Source organism: Elgaria multicarinata, chromosome 1 (assembly GCF_023053635.1).
Source record: "Elgaria multicarinata webbii isolate HBS135686 ecotype San Diego chromosome 1, rElgMul1.1.pri, whole genome shotgun sequence".
NCBI lineage: Eukaryota > Metazoa > Chordata > Lepidosauria > Squamata > Anguidae > Elgaria > Elgaria multicarinata.
In genome coordinates, this window is record NC_086171.1 from 39,458,073 (window position 1) to 39,475,890 (window position 17,818).

At 46.0% G+C, this 17,818-nt stretch overlaps 1 protein-coding gene across 1 annotated transcript in view; it reads right to left on the minus strand.

Annotated features, from left to right (window-relative positions):
- Nucleotides 1-17,818, minus strand: part of LOC134398778 (sodium channel protein type 5 subunit alpha-like) — a 297,293-nt gene that overhangs the window by 164,419 nt on the left and 115,056 nt on the right. The window contains exon 12 of the mRNA XM_063126285.1: nt 3,327-3,459. Within this exon, the coding sequence (XP_062982355.1) occupies nt 3,327-3,459 (133 nt within the window). The remainder of the gene's footprint in view (nt 1-3,326; nt 3,460-17,818) is intronic.

Below are 17,818 nucleotides of genomic sequence, written 5' to 3' on the forward strand. Positions count from 1 at the left end.
CTGAGTTTCAATTCACGCATTAGGTTGGAAGTGAGAAATTAGGTAATTTCTTATTAACCTGCAAGCCAAACCAATTCCTCCCCCATCCCTAATTGTTCAAGTATGTCTCTAATCCACCCAGACACATAAAACACTAGAGGGAATGGCCATAGCTCAGTGGTGTACCACACCCTTTGCAGGCAGAAGGTCCCATCTTCAATCCCGGGTGTCTCCAGGTAAAGGGATCACGTAGCAAGAGAGGGGAAAGACCCCTGCCTGCAACCGTGGAAAGCTGCTTCCACCCAGGGTAGATGGGCAAACAGTCCAGCACAGAAGACATTCACTTCTGCAACGGGTTGTCTTAAGTGACACTGGATTTCAACCTTATTCCAATGACCTTGCTTCTTGCGGCTTGGCCCACCTTGGCACCCCCGGGTGACATGGCAAATAACTGTGTCACTATATGTCTGCTCCTTACTAGCTTTAGTTTCTAAAAGCCATGGGGGTCATGACAGTCTTTGTTAAAGGTAACCCAGCGAGAAACTTCTGGGCCAATGCCATCTTCTGCTCTTTTGTGGCTTATACAGAATTAAGAATGTACGTTCTCTCTCTCTCTCTCTCTCTCTCTCTCTCTCTCTCTCTCTCTCTCTCTCTCTCTCTCATATTTTCAACTTTGTGCAGAGCAAGGTGAGGATTGTTTACATTGTATAATTTTGATAAAATCCTGAAAGCCAAAACTATTCAAGACCAGAATATCTTCTTTTCACTGATGCAGGCTAGAGTGGTAATGGACTGCATTACTTCAGATGATAACATGGGCAGGTAAAGGGTTTTTTGTGGGGAGGGGGATTGCATTCAAACATATTATACCCCTCCACCCACATTTGTAGTTTGAAGTGGAACAGTCTATTCTCCTCTCTAACCCCCTCCCTGCTTCTCCTGCGTGAGGAGAGCCAGCCTCAGATGAGAAATCCCAAATGAGAGCAGAAATTTCAGCCCTTTTATTTAGCAGGCATCATTTCAAAGTTGCTGCAAAGCTGCTTCCATTCATAATTATTCTGACTGCTTGGCAGTATTTAGATGGTGCTGACGGTTGAAAGCGCAATGCGTATCTCTGTTTTAAACCAGCTTTCTTCCACCTGGTGTCCCCCAGATGTTTTGGACTTCTCTCAGGCCTTAGCTAGACCTAAGGTTTATCCTGGGATCATCCCTGCCTGCTTCTGGGATATCCTGCGTGTCATTTACATGAATAGGGATGACCCCGGGACGATCCTGGGATAAACCTTAAGCCTATGTCCCAGCCGGTATGGCCAAAGGTTGGAGGTAACTGGAGTTGTAGTCCCACACATCTGGAGGGCACCAGGTTGCAGAAAGCGGCTTTAGACAAAGGCAAATCCTAGGGGAGGAATTTCCATGAGCAAAAGCTGGGCCCAACGTTGGAGAAGAGAAGCAAAAAAGCAAAATAAAAAAAACCCTGAAGAGCTAAAGAAGGTAATTCTGATAGATGAGTTAAAATGACAAAGGGCATAATCTAATGCATGTTGAGACTGAAAAAAAAATGCTGGTTGGGGAATACTGGGAATTGTAGGTCTTTTTTCGGTCTAAACACACATAGGACTACACCCGAATTCAAGTAATATTTTTCATGCCATTTATTTATTTCTTGTTTATTTATCTACTATACTTCTATACCACCCAATAACCAAAGTTTTCTGGGTAGTTTCACAAAACAGAGCTTAAAACCATGAAATATTGTTTCTGTAGCATCTGTATCTGAAGCTTCTATGGATCTTAGGCTACGTCTTATGAGCCAAAAATCTTGTTTCACGTTTATTGGGCTCCTCAACGCCTTTTCAATAAGGGTCTGCCTAACTTGTATAACTGTTAGAGATGTAATGCACCTAATGCTGCTTTAATTTATATGTTTTGGTGATGCCCAGTAGTTGCTCCCTTTTGGGAGCAGGTTACAATAAGGATAAACTTTGTACTGAAACAATCTTTGATATGGAATGGTGTGCCTGACCTCCTAAACTATGTAGCGGCTTCTTGGAAGTGAATACATGGTCAGTTTTGTTCTGTTTTGTTAATATTCACAATAAAAAGCAAAAACAAAAAAAACACAAAACACCCCACATAAAATATAAAAAAGAAAGAATAAAATAGGTATCAGGTGTAAAACAGTTAAAAACAGTCATGGAATAAAACCAGAATAAAAGCAATGGAAGTCAACCTATGTACAGATAAGTAAACCGCCCAGAGAGCTTCAGCTATGGGGCGGTATAGAAATGGAATAAAATAAATAAATAAATAAAGATCTCAATAAAACAAGAAATTAAGCACTTAAAAGAAAATAGCAACACCTAAAAGAGTAAACAGCCCAGGAGAACAGAAAAGTCTGTGTCTGGTGCCCATACCTCTCTAGGCATTCATCAACTGGGGCACCCCCACTGATAAGGCCCTCTCTCTACCAGCCACCTGGATCAGCTCATTCAGAAGGATCACCTGGATGGGTCACCTGGCTTTGGAGGATGCCTTTAGGGTCCAGATAGATATATATGGGAGGAAGTGCTCATTTTTAGAAGACCCTTGGCTCCCAAGGAAGACCTCTGGCCAAAATGCGTGGGGTAACCTTCATGCAATAAATATTCAAGCTGCAATCTTATCCACACTTACCCGGGAGTAACTCCCACTGATCTCAGTGGGGCTAGCTTCCAAGCAGACATGTTTAAGATTGCACTGTCAAGCACTGGAACTTGGAAATTAGGTTTGTGTGGAATTTCAAGATGCCCAGGAAGATACTAACAGAATGGGTGTGGGTGGGTATAGGTGTGCTTAGAGCCAGTCAGGGGAGAGAGTGTAAAATTTAAAACTGTAAGTCTGTTCTTTGCATGACACAAGAGATAAAACTTACCAAGGGGAGCCTGCGGGGTTTCTTTTCCAAAGGGTAGTTAAACAAACTTCTCTTGGAGATGCTTCCATGTAAGATGTCCTGACTTTCAGCTAAGAATTGGGCTAGGTGGCTTAAAGTCTGCCAATGGCTACGGTTCTATGATTTACTTAGTTAGGATGACCATATGGAAAGGAGGACAGGATTCCTATATCTTTAACATTTGTATTGAGAGGGAAATTTCAGCAGGTGCCATTTGTGTGCATGCAGCACCTGGTGAAATTCCCTTTTCATCACAACCGTTAAAGCTGCCCTCTTTTGTTTCTGTGCAGCTTTAACAGTTGTGATGAAGAGGGAATTTCACCAGGTGCTTCATGCATACAAATGACACATGCTGAAATTCCCCTTTCAATTCAACTGTTAAAGAAACAGGAGCCCAGTTTAGTGCAGGTGGACTTACCTTCCATGGCACTGGTAATGATACTGACGGCGCTCACAGCTCGCTGCCTTTGAAAATGCTCCTCGGATTGATCCACCGAAAGGCGGTGAGGTGACAAAAGCTGTTTCTTGTTCACTTCTTCGGAGGGAGACGTCTGTTTTGATAAACACAGCCAGTGAATGAAATACATGAATGCACATAAACCAGCCCTCGCCAACCTGCTTTCCAGATGGATTGGTCTACAAGTCCCATCATCCCCACCCCATGCTGACAAGGGGTGATGGTAATTGTAGTCCAGGACACCTGGAAAGATTTTTTATTTGCTTGTTGGTTTCCATCCTGAGCCATCTCAAAAGAAGGAGAACCAGAAATGCGGCCTAGATCTGGAGGCCATATCTTCAGAGGGAAAGAGATCCACTGTGGTGGAGCTGCATCCAAAATCCTTGTATCCTATGGGAATCAGGGGTACAAGTAAGAGAGAGGGCTTGTTCAGTCAAGTACAATCCTATACAACACTTACCTGGGAGTACGGGCTTCTCTAAATAAGCGATTTATAGTACGCTCATGAGTGGCCACTCACGGAAGTTTGCAAGTCGTTTTAATGACACCATGAGTTTCCTGCACATCTCCTGCTCCTTCCCAAGGTTATTCCATTAAAAAACAAAACCCTTGGATATCCCGATTCTTCGGAAATATCTTGGGATTTCCTACCGTGTGCAGCCGGTTGCACTACAAAACACCCACTGGAGGGCGCTGTCTCATTCAATACTACGAGCACTGAGAGGAGGGGAGGTTTTCAATTACAGACCACAAGGTCTCCCCTCTCCTCTCCTGTAATTCAGCTCATTACAGTTGTGCAAGAGAAGCAGCAGGAAGCAAAGTGCCGGTGAGTGAACACGATTTCCCTTTAATCTAAAGAAGTCCTTTTGTCCCACTGAACCTAGCGGGGCATTGTTCCAATTAGACATGTGTAGGGTTGTGTTGTGAGATTATGAAAAGATACAGGGAAGACGGTATCCCTTTACGATCCAAAATGCAGACTGTCACAATATACAGCTCTCATAAAAGCCCAATTATAACTTGGTGTTATATTAAACAAATGAAATTAATTCTGTTCTTCCTCTTCCCATGCCTTTTAATTAGAAACATCTGGCCCTAAGACATTTCTCTAATTTTGTCCACATTCTTGAACTTCCCTTCAAATTTGTCTCAAATGTCACTCTATATAAAACGGAGAGGGGGTGGGAATGTGACTAAATTATGGGCTTGGAACCAAATTCCTGATTCCGTGTGTGTGTATGTGTGTGTGTGTGTTTTCAGATAATAAAGCAGGGTAGATGGAATATAAGAAACCACAGTTATGTCCCAAAGCAGTAGAGGCTGGTGGCTCTGAAGCTAGTGGGGTGGTGAATCTGCTTTGGGTTTCAATCAGAACCTGTCAGACTCTAAAGGCATTATCCAAGGTGTCTTGGGAGCAGCCCAGAACCTAGAATGGAATAGAGTGGGAAAAGGATGGGATATATATCCAAGGAAGAGCATGACCTAGGAATTAAACCAGGCCTGTGAATCTCAAGGGACAGTTCAGCTGCCTGTCCAGTTAGTAACATATGTCCAAAGACACAGTCCTTAATTAATTAATTTATTTAAACCATTTATATACCACTGAATATAATAGAATCTCTCAGTGGTTCATAAAATTAACATTAATCCACGAGCTTCCACAGGTCGATCCTAAAAATCTAGGCAGGAGAAGCATCAAGAAGCAAAGGGGGGGGGGGGAGAAAGATTGCAAAATACACCCAGGCGTGGTGTTGCTGCACCACGTCTTCTATTTCTCTCTGATTGGAAATGTTTCCCACTTGAATTGGTCTAATCCCATGGAGACAAATATACTGCTCTACAATTTGCACGCAAATGAAGATCTATAGCTCTATCAATTGCATCTGTCTTCTGAGTGCTTGCAGGCTGAAACTACCACAGCGGGGAGATGGGCTGGACTCTAAAAGCTACTTTGGCACAGGAGCAGCTTAGAAAGGGTTGCCAATTATCGGCTTTGGGGGATTTTAGAAACACCGGCCTCGTTGGGAGCCTGTGAAGTTCAGGCTCAGCTCGTAATGAGTTCGATGCTGTTACCGGCCAGCCTTTCCTACGTAAACATACTTTTGCCAAAATGGGTGAGTGGGAACTGGTGGTCGGGAGAGTTAGCGAGAGTCAGGAGAGGATCTCAAGGTTTCATTCGAAAGGCCTGGATATTCCTGAGCATGCTTGAGAAGCATCATTTGTTACTGGGGCACAGGGCGCGATTCCCAGCTCAATTCACTGAGTTGGGAGTCATGGGAAACCACAACTCCCATACACCCTTGCAGGAAAGGGCATTCCTGAATTGGCACAGTAGCATTGAAGCTTAAGGATGAGGCGAGCAACACCTCTCCTGACTCTAGCAACCCCCCACCCCCACACACCCCACACACTGGATTCCCTCTATTACTATGCAGGGGACAGACAGAGGACAAGGGGTCAAGTTTCTCCACTCTGGCCACAGCTAGACCTAAGGTTTCTCCTGGGATCATCGTGGGTTCGCCCCTGCCTGAGCACTGGATCCCCTGTGTGTCACCTAGATGAACAGGTTTGACCCCTGGACGACCCAGGGATGAACCTTAGGTCTAGCTATGGCCTCTGTCACAAAATGCTCACAATTTCTCTGCGAATTCTCAGAGAAAACTCACACAAACTCATTACGAGCTGGCCCATCCCTAAGGCAGCATTAATTTACCATGTACACCGAGGACATTTTGAATCATGAAAAAGGGTTTAAGCAGGCCACAATGTAAACAGCAGATCTCATCCAATGCAAACACAGACATTTAACGAGACTGCATGCACCATGAACTAGTCGCCTGGAATGTGCCAACATTGCATCCCGATTTGGCCTCACTTGGGAAGTCTCTCTACCAAGCTGACTTCTCAGCGAGGGATAAGGAGGAACCCTTTGAGAAACGGGGCTGGCCTTATTGATGTAAACTGCCCAGAGAGCTTACAGGATTAATTAAGTTTGCCTACAGGGTGGAGAGTCTGCATCAGCCCAATAGGACACCTAATGCCATGAGAGGTGAAAATTGATATACACACCTAGCACAGCTGGACTAACAAGCCTGCACTTATATTTTCGGTGGGTTTCTTGGGAAACAAGTGGGGAAATGCTCTTGAGAAATGTGGATGCTTTTAAATCACAATCCTCAAGCCAAGGGCCAGCCCTCCTTTGCATCTGGTCAAGAGGACAAGGCTCCTGCACTTCAACTGTTGTGATGAAGAGGGAATTTCACCAGGTGCTGCACGTAGACAAATGGCACCTGCTGAAATTCCTTTTTCTATACAAAGATACAGGAGCCCTGTCCTCCTTTCCATATGGCAACCCTAACCCTGAAGCACAAAGCTCAATCTGATACAGGAGCCCTGTCCTCCTTTCCATATGGCCACCCTACCCTTGAAGCACAAAGCTCAATCTGATACAGGAGACCTGTCCTCCTTTCCATATGGCCACCCTAACTCTGAAGCACAAAGCTCAATCTGATACAGGAGCCCTGTCCTCCTTTCCATATGGTCACCCTACCCTTGAAGCACAAAGCTCAATCTGATGCAGGAGACCTGTCCTCCTTTCCATATGGCCACCCTAACCCTGAAGCACAAAGCTCAATCTGATACAGGAGACCTGACCTCCTTTCCATATGGTCACCCTACCCTTGAAGCACAAAGCTCAATCTGGCAAGCCTGTTGCTGTCACAGAGAGCTGGTGGCCTAGGAGGTGAGGCACTGGAGTCTGGCTGTTGATAGCCCCAGTTTAAGATGTACTCCCACACACAGGTCACACACAGAGTGCTTTACACACAGCTTGTCCTTCCGGAGAGCAGGGAAGGCCAACGTTTCAATCTCCTGCCCCAACGCAAGGCTTTCTACCCTTCTACCCAATCCAAGTCTATATACAGATGGCTGGGGCATTCTGGGAGTTGTAGTCCAACACATCTGGAGCGCCCCAGGTTGAGAAAGGCTGCTGTAGCTCATGCCAAACATTTGCCCCTGTCTGTTCTGGCGCGCCTGAGATCCCTGTTTTCCAGCTTCGATGTCCACTAATGTTTTCGAATGACACACAGATACTAACAGGTGTGCCGATGGTAGAAACAGAGCTGTGGCGGGCAGGTTTGGAGTTTTACAAAACTGGCTCCTAGCGGAGGAGGTGAAATAACTAAGGATCAGTGACCCTTTCACTCCACAATGGCTCAGAACTTATCCCCCCCCCCCGATAAAAAAGGCTGAATGGCTTGGGCACAGTGCCAACTAAACACGTGTCGATCCAGAGAGAAACTGTGAAGATCTACCAAGCTACCGCTATCAACAAATAGGAAAGAAAAAGACAAAAGGGCCAGCCTCCCATGGACTGCTCCAGGGTAATGCCAAAAGGCTCCCCAGGCTCATTTTCTTGCATCTGAATTAAAAATCAGATACTTAACAAATTTCACAGGGTTGGGGAAATAATGCCATTTATTAAAACCATCAAAAGCTCTGAATCCAGAAGGAGAATTCAAGGAAGATGTTACAGATGCCATTAGATCGGAGCTGTGGCTTTCATGAATGAAAACCCAGAGGGGAATTAGACCTCCAAAATAGACTACTGCAATGCAGTTTACGTAGGGCTTCCTCTGAAGACGGACTGCAAGCGTCAGCTAGAGCTGAAACGCAGCAGCCTGGAAGCTGGCAGGGCCCAGAAAATCTGCAGATGTAAATCCAATCTTGTACCAGCTGCACTGGTTAGCAGTATGATTCCAGGCCCAACTCCTAGTGCTGGTCTTACTCTTTAACGCCTTAACAGCTTGGGACCAGGTTATCTGCCTTCACTAATGCAATCCTGCCTTTATGCAAAAATCTACTTAGAAGTGGTGGTTACAAGTACCCACCATTAATATTGGTAAGACGGGTTTACACTAGAGACGGATCCTTCACAGGAGTGGCCCCAAGTCTATGCTATGCTTCGCCCCTTCAACCCTGGCTCTTCGGGGGACCTTGAAGATCTGCCTCTCCAACGCTGTCTTTGATTTGGCTCCACATTTCAGATTCGTAAGAAATTTCTGAACATCTGTTTGGACGTGATCACCTGCAATGTGTACCTTGTCTCTCAGTTCATCTTAAGCCCCCAAAATAGCTTAAAATACCTCCTTCTTTGAATAAATAAATAATAAACAAATCAATTTGTTAGGGGAATGAATACAAAATTGAATCAAATGGGGTCCATCTGGTGCATTATTCATTTCTTCTGAAACTAATGCAATGAATAATGAATGGGTACCATTAGGGACGGGCAAACTCACCCACGTCTGATTCGTTGGATGCTTGCCCCGTTGCCACCGCCTGCCCCTGATCGTTGGACCGAGCAAGCTTCTTTTGAGACTTCACGAGGCCCAACGAGCGCATGGCAGCCGTACACCCTCGCTCTGGAAATTACGCATTTCCTCTATCGTGTCAATGGGCACTTTACGGCTGCTATTTCCCCAACAGGGGAAATGCGTAATTTCCAGAGACTCCTTTGTGGCACACAATGAATGTTCTGGATGAGGGCGGATGGCTGCTGAGCGCTCATCAGGCCTTGCAGGCTCTTGGAGCATAAGTCTGTGAACGTGTCCGGGCCAGCGGACACGAGGGAGTCCATCGGACTCCCACACTCAGTCGGCTGCCCGCGACATCCCTCAGTACCATTTTCAGTTCCCCATTCATAATCATTCATTGTTCATTCATGTCGGGGGGACGTCCTTTTATTTTCATGGATTTCTCTGGATGCTGCACAGTTTGAATTTTTAAAAAGCAAAAACAAACAAACAAAAACACACACAACTATTGCCATTTTTATGGTGGCCCCCATTCCACCCTCAGCCCTGAAAATGTCCCAGAAATAGGGGTGTTTAACTTCTTCCGCTGCTCCTCGTGTGGAGCAGAGCGGTAAAGCAGAGCGGAAGCTGGTTTCAGGCAGCCGGCTCGGGTCGACTCAGCCTTCCATCCTCCCGAGGTTGGTAAAATGAGTACCCAGTTAGCTGGGGGAAAGGTAATCATGGCCGGGGAAGGCAACGGCAAACCACCCCACTATAAGGCCTGCCAAGAAAACATCAGCAAAAGCTGGCGTCCCTCCAAGAGTCAGTAATGACTCAGTGCTTGCACGAGAGGTTCCTTTCCTTTCCTAACTTCTTTCAGCTTAAGAGTAAGAACATAAGAACATAAGAACAGCCATGCTGGATCAGACCAAGGGTCCATTCAGTCTAGCACTCTGTTGACACAGTTTCCAACCAGCTGTCAACCAGGGACCCACAAAGCAGGACATAGTGAAACAGCACCCTCCCACCCATGTTCCCCAGCCACTGGTGAGCACAGGCTTACTGCCTTGGATGTAACCATCAGGGCTAGTAGCCATGGATATCCTTCTCCTCCAGGAATTGATCCAACCCCCTTTTAAAGCCATCCAAATTGGTGGCCATCACTACATCCTGTGGTAGTGAATTCCATAATTTAACTAGGCGCTGTGTGAAGATGTCCTTTCTTTTATCTGTCCTAAATCTCCCACCAATAAGCTTCATGGGGTGACCCCATTGGGTTCTATTATTCAGTGTCAGAGAAGCTCTTGAGGGCTGCCTTCTAGTGATGGTCAGGGCCAAAGGCAAAACAGGGGCCTGTCTTCACAGTGCCGGGTTGGTGCCACCTCCCTCCTCAAACCCGCACAACAACAACAACAACAACAACAACAACAACAACAATAATAATACATTTATTTATTTATTTATTTATTACCCATCTCTCCCTTTAGATCGAGGCGGGAAACAACATTAATCCAACAATACAATATAAATCAATGGCATAAAACTAATTTAAAGAACATATAAAACTGATATAATACTAAAATAACTATCACGGCATCTTAAAATTCTTAGGTTTGAAATTCGGCTCTGTAGGCCTGCCGGAAGAGACTAGTCTTTATAGCTATCTTAAACTCAGAAAGGGTGTTAAGCCGATGAATCTCCTCCAGCAGGCCACTCCACAGTCTGGGAGCAGCAGAGGAAAAGGTCCTCTGGGTAACAGTTGTCAGGCTAGTTTTGGCTGACTGCATTAAGTTCTCCCCAGAGGACCTTTCCCTTTCCTGAGGAAGTGTTGGGTGATCCTGATGCTGAGTTGAGAGCACAGGTTTCTGGGTGGCTATCCGGGTTCTGGAGCTGCCCCTTCCCTTTTCCTGGTGGAAGGCAACCAATCGCTGGTCACCTTCCACCAGGCTCCGCCCCCGGGTTGGCCCCAGATTGGCTGCGGAGCGACGTTACATGGCAGAACATCGTTCCCTTTCAAAAAGTCGGGAAAAATCCCCGCCTTTTTCAAAACGCAGCAATGCGGGAAAGCCCCGTGGTGGCTGCAAACCTGCGCTTGCGTTTTCTAACCAACGGGGCACAGATCCACAGCCACCTCAGGGCTTTCCCCGTGTGCAGATAGCCACCAGGGCAATAACATCATTTAGGGAACTTTGGAAGGCTGGACTGAGACCCCACTCAGGCTGGATACCATGACCAGGGCATTCCAGGTAAACAAAATTGCAGCCACCAGGAACAGCTGTCGATATCGGCTTTGCTCCTGTGACTGAAAGCTATGTGACTGTGAGATAAAACCAGTAAAAGGATGGCGTTTGTGGGAGTGGGAGAGAAAAATGAAAACAGTGAAATGAATCCAAGTAACATGTTGGTTAGTTCTGAGTGATGGGCAGGAGCACTGCCTGCACAACTTGGGTCCTGTCTCCCGTGTAGAGGCTTCAGGCTCTGAAACATCCCAACATAAAAGAGTGGGAAACAAAATACTGGGATGAATATACTATTGCCCCGCTCGTGCTCTCCGTTCCTCTGATGCCATGCTTCTCGCCTGCCCAAGGGCCTCTACTTCCCTTACTCGGCTTCGTCCTTTTTCTTCTGCTGCCCCTTACGCCTGGAATGCTCTTCCAGAACACTTGAGAACTACCAACTCAATCACAGCTTTTAAAACTCAGCTAAAAACTTTTCTTTTCCCTACAGCTTTTAAATATTGAGTTTGTTCTGACTCTATACTGTCAGCTTCACCCTACCTGGTGCCTGTTTACACTTCCCTGTGCCTGTTTGCATTCTCTTTCCCTCCTTATTGTTTACTACAACTTTATTAGATTGTAAGCCTATGCGGCAGGGTCTTGCTATTTACTGTGTAATCTGTACAGCACCATGTACATTGATGGTGCTATATAAATAATAATAATAATAATAATAATAATAATAATAATAATAATAATAAAACATATGGGATAGTAATCAATAAATAATGAAACAAATTAAGTCTTCGGTGGCAAAGATGAATGGAGTCATGAAATGGAAACAAATGTATTGCATCCTCATAACAGCATAAGTAGAGCCCTACTGGATCAGACCCAGGGTCCATCCAGCATTCAGTTCACCAACCAGTTGCCCACAGGAAACCCACAAGCAGGACATGAGTGCTTCAGCACCCTACCATCCATGTTCCCCAGCAACTGGTATATAAAGGCTTACTGCCTCTGATACTGGAGGCAGCACATAGCCATCAGGACTAGTAGCCATTGACAGCCTTCTCCTCCAGGAATTTATCCAACCCCCTTTTAAAGCCATCCAACTTAGTGGCCATCACTACATCTCGTGGTAGTGAGTTCCATAGTTTAACTATGGGGTGTGTGAAGAAGTCCTTCCTTTAATCTGTCCTGAACCTCCCCACCAGAGTGAGATTCAATAGTGTGCAGAGACTGGCTCAGCTCACCATTGGGAGCCATTGGCTCTCCATTGGTTAGACAACATGGCGCCCAAAGGGATCAGTGTGTTCCCAGACAACCATGTTCACCAGCAACTGGTGTACATAGGCATAATGCTTCTGGTACTGGACATAGCATATAGCTGCCAGGACTAGTAGCCATTGATAGCCTTCTCCTCCAGGAATTTATCCTACCCCCTTTTAAAGCCATCACACTTTGCGGCCATCACTGCATCTTGTGGTAATGAATTCCATAGTTTAACTATGTGCCGTGTGAAGAAGTCCTTCCTTTTATCTGTCTGAATCTCCCAGCAATCAGCTTCATGCGATGACCCCAGCTTCTACTATTATGAGAACTGGTCTGACCCTCATTTAAAGCCATCCAAATTGGTGGCCATCCCTACATCTTGTGGTAGTTTAACTATGTGTTGTGTTAAGAAGAAGTCCTTCCTTTCATCTGTCCTGAACCTCCCAGCAATCAGCTTCATGTGATGACCCCAGCTTCTACTATTATGAGAACTGGTCTGACCCTCATTTAAAGCCATCCAAATCGGTGGCCAACCCTACATCTTGTGGTAGTTTAACTATGTGTTGTGTTAAGAAGAAGTCCTTCCTTTCATCTGTCCTGAACCTCCCAGCAATCAGCTTCATGTGATGACCCCAGCTTCTACTATTATGAGAACTGGTCTGACCCTCATTTAAAGCCATCCAAATTGGTGGCCACCCCTACATCTTGTGGTAGTTTAACTATGTGTTGTGTTAAGAAGAAGTCCTTCCTTTCATCTGTCCTGAACCTCCCAGCAATCTGCTTCATGGGATGACCCCAATGGGTTCTATTATTAAGAGAGTGGAAGAAAAATGCCCCTCCTCCACATTCCCACACCATGTATAATTTTGGACACCTCTATTATGTCTCCCCTCACTCACCCCTTTTCTAAGCTAACCAGTCCCAGATATTGTCTCATAGGGAGTTGTTTCAGCCCCTTGATCACCTCCTGCTTCATCTTCACCACCACCGTTGTGTAGGCCACAGCATGAGGCAGGTGAATAAGCAGGTGGCCATGGTGAACAGCAGAGACAACTCCAGGGGCCTTCTGGGACGTGGGCCCTCAGCAGCTGCCTGACCATGCCTACCTTTGACACCAGCCCCGAGACAGCGTTTAACGTAACAAGAATTGCAGCCGCCAAACATCATTCACATCTGAATGTGTGCCACAGCGGAGTAGAAGTATTTGCATCTCACCAAAAGAGGCAGTGTGGTGTAGTGGCTAAAGAGTTAGACTGGGAGTTGGGAGATTTGGGTTCTGGTCCCCGCTCAGCCATGGAAACCCACTGGGTGACTTTGGGCCAGTCACAGACTCTCAGCCCAACCCACCTCACAGGGTTGTTGTTGTGAGGATAAAACAGAGAGGAGGAGGAAGATTATGTATGCTGCCTTGGGTTCCTTGGAGGAAAAAAGGAGGGATATAAACACAATAATAAATAAAAGTGGAAGGCAAAAGGAAGAGGGGCCGACCAAGGGCAAGATGGATGGATGAAATATCCATTTCAGATCTCTCAGCTTGGTTGCTTCATCGTCGTTTGAAACTTAATATGGCCAAGACTGAATTGCTTGTTTTTCCTCCTAAACCTTCTCCTCATCTCTCATTCTCTCTTACTGTCAATGATGTTACGCTTACTCCGGTCAAGGAAGCTCGTAGCCTTGGCTTTATATTTGACTCCTCGCTCTCCTTTATTCCTCATATTAAGGCAGTAGCTAAATCCTGTCGTTTTTTCCTGTATAATATTGCCAGGATTCGATCATTTTTGTCTGTCTCTTCTGCCAAGACTCTTGTTCATGCATTGGTTATTTCTCGGTTGGACTACTGCAACCTTCTTCTCATTGGCCTTCCTTCTTCTCACATCAGTCCGTTGGTTTCTGTTCACCACTCTGCTGCTAAGATCATCTTCTTGGCTCGCCACTCTGACCATGTTACTCCACTTCTGAACTCTCTTCATTGGCTTCCAATTCACTTCAGAATCCAATATAAACTTCTCCTGTTGACCTACAAAGCTTTTCACTGTCTAGCTCCTTCCTATCTTTCCTCTCTCATCTCACACTATTGCCCCGCTCGTGCTCTTCACTCCTCTGATGCCATGTTTCTCACCTGCCCAAGGGTCTCTACTTCCCTTGCTCGGCTTCGTCCATTTTCTTCTGCTGCCCCTTACGCCTGGAACGCTCTTCCAGAACATTTGAGAACTACAAGTTCAATCGCAGCTTTTAAAGCTCAGCTAAAAACTTTTCTTTTTCCTAAAGCTTTTAAAACTTGATTTTGTTCTGACTTTATACTGCTAGTTTTACCCTACCCTGTGCCTGTTTGGTGCATTCTCTTCCCCTCCTTATTGTTTTATTATGATTTTATTAGAATGTAAGCCTATGCGGCAGGGTCTTGCTATTTACTGTTTTACTCTGTACAGCACCATGTACATTGATGGTGCTATATAAATAAATAAATAAATAAAATAATAATAATAATAATAATAATAATAATAATAATAATAATAATAATGTGTACCTAAAGCCAAATTAGGGTAAATGCTGAGTAGGGGTGTGATCCGCTCCGATTAGGAGCGTAGAAGCAGTAGCGTATTGGCCTGCTCCGCCTTCCGCAGCTTTTAAAGCTCAGCTAAAAACTTTTCTTTTTCCTAAAGCTTTTAAAACTTGAATTGTTCTGACTTTTATACTGCCTGTTTGGTGCATTCTCTTCCCCTCCTTATTGCTTTATTATGATTTTATTAGAATGTAAGCCTATGCGGCAGGGTCTTGCTATTTATTGTTTTACTCTGTACAGCACCATGCACATTAATGGTGCTATATAAATAAATAAATAAATAAATAAATAAATAAATAAATAAATAAATAATAATGATATTCTGGAGGTGACAGACTTGACCTTGGGGGAGCTGGGGGTGGCGACAGCCGACAGAAAGCTCTGGCGTGGGCTGGTCCATGAAGTCACGAAGAGTCGGAAGCGAGTGAACGAATAAACGACAACAAATAAAAGAGGCGAATCCACAAGTCTGCAGGCTTGCAGCCAGTTAGCTTTGAGCTCGCTTCACATGGCCTCAACAGTCGAGATTCCAAACCTGCTTCACAGAAGCAAGAGCACCCTTCCCTCCGCATCACCAAAGTGAGCATCTGTTGCTATAGCGCTTCGGCGAGATTTCCTAGACGACCACGGCGGTGCCAGGAGTGGTTTCCGCTCACTGCCCACTCCAGTGAATTTTCAACCATTTGTTAAAAAGAAAAGAAAAGAAAAAGCCAGGAGGCAGCGCCACGGGAGAAGCCCCAGTGGTGGCTTCAGGGACTGAAATGGATAGGGCCGACCCCAAGAGCCCCGCGAAGATCCCCACCAGTTCCCACGGGGTTTAGACAAAGAGACCTCTGTTCAGGCTGAGTGTTCTCCTCCCCCGCCGACTGAAGTGGGAGATGAGAGCAGCACTCTCGGCTTTGAGGAACAACAGCAGTAAATGAGCAAAATGAAGCGCTGTCACCTCCGTCGCTACGCTGCTGGTGTTCTTCAAACATAGTTGAGAGAACGCAGTCATGAATAAACAAATTAACGCAAGGCAGCACGCTTCGCAGGCAGAGTGGGAAGGTACAAGGGAAGGTGGGCTTGAACCAAGACCTTCAACAACCAGCCTCTAGCTCAAGAAGGCAGAATCTTAGGGGCAGAGGTCAAATCCAGCCCTCTGGACCTTCCCTCAGGACCATTTTACCTTTCCCTCCCCACCAATCATGTGGTTTTCCTGCTTTTGTGTAGCTTTCCTCCATGAAGAAAGGTCAAAATGCCTCTCCTAAGGCTGAGTTACCAGCAGTGAGCTCTTTCAAGGAACCATAGAACTCTTGGGCTGGAAGGGCCCTGTAAGGCCATCAAGTCCAACCCCCTACTCAGTGCAGGAATCCACATTAAAGTGTAGCTGTCCAGCTGCATCTCAAATGCCTCTAGTGTGGGAGAGCCCACGGCCTCCCTAGGGAACTGGTTCCATTGTTGTACTGCTCTAACAGTCAGGAAGTTTTTCCTGATGTCCAGCCAGAATCTGGCTTCCTGTAACTTGAGCCCATTATTCCACGTCTTGTACTGTGGGATGATGGAGAAAAGATCCTGGCCCTCCTCTATGTGACAACCTTTCAAGTACTTGAAGAGTGCTGTCATGTCTCCCCTCCGTCTTTTCCTCCCAAGGCTAAACATGCCCAGTTCTTTCAGTTTCTCCTCAAAGGGCTTTGTTTCCAGACTCCTGATCATCTTCGCTTAAGCTAAAATATACTGGAATTGTTTTCTATTCTTATCCAACCCCTTTTTCCTGTGGCCATACGCATGACTTAGGGATGTTGTGGGCACCCAACTGGGACTGGGAGTCCAAGGGACTGCCCTGCGTCTAGATTCAGTTGGGCACCCATGGCATGTTTACAGGCCCAGAGGTCGAGCAACTGCACAGCCTGACAAGCGCCTGGCCCTCGCACCCGTCCCCCTTCATCTGGAGCCTCCAGTGTCCACAACATTACATAATTTCCCCCATTGCATAAATGGTGGCCACAAAGACCCAATTTACACAAGAGTAAAGGTGCGAATGGCGAACAGTGGTGGCGGTGGGGCGAGCATCCAATGAAATGAGCCCAGGTGAGTTTGTCTATTCCTACCACCACTAGAATTAGGCCCTCAAGAGCTTTTCTGAATGAGCTGAAGTGGTTCAATACTCCTGCGAGAGAATTTACAAGCAATTATGTACCCACTTAACAACAGAGCAGTAATTTTGCCTCTCATAGAACATTCCAGGTAAACGTCTAAACATGACAGGTTTAAGCGTTTTAGGAATTTGGTCTCCACGTTAATTGAATTATCTCCATGGGACTAAATAGGACAGATTCATGGAGACTCATGCATACCGAACTAATCGGATTGCTAGTACCAGTGAGTGTGTTGCACCTATGTTCCCTTTCATCTCATCTTTGTATCCTGCAAGGTTTTGCCCCCCCATAACACCCCCCACCCTCCAAGAAGTCACAGTAAATGCAGGAAGTCGGATATTGAGTTGTACCAGGAAACGTGCCCTGAACATCTAAGCAGGAGTGGCAAAGGCGTAAACATCCTCCCCCGGGAATTGAGACCAGAGAAACAAGTCCTGGAGCTCAGAACATCAATCCCACCAGAAGCCCCACTCCCAAGTCTCCAGAAACTGCAGCCTACACATTCCCTAGCACTGCATTTCCATCACACACAACTTGCAGCCACGAAACCCAACTCAACCTAGTAGCCATGGATGGCGTCCCACCAAAGCAGGGATGGGGAACCTCCCACCCGTGGGCCTAGCATGACCCGCGGCAGATCCCTGCTCAGCCTGCCTTATTTCTGATCACTCCCCCTGCTCCCTCGTCCATGCTGCGTTAAGACTGTTAGACAGCCTCCACTGGTGCCAACAGGAGCTTATTGAAAGCCTAATTGCAGCAAAGAGGGGTATTGATTCGGGGCTGGGGAGGGGAGGTCTAAACCTGGCAGCCCCAGTGCTGTGACCACCCACCTTTTTGAGAAAAAAAAATCACCTTTCGTCCACTGCAATCAAGCTAACCCTTCCATCTCCATCACGTCAGCAATGAGACAGCCCGACAGTTTTGTGAAATACTGCAGGGATGTAACCCCCCAACACACTTGATTCAA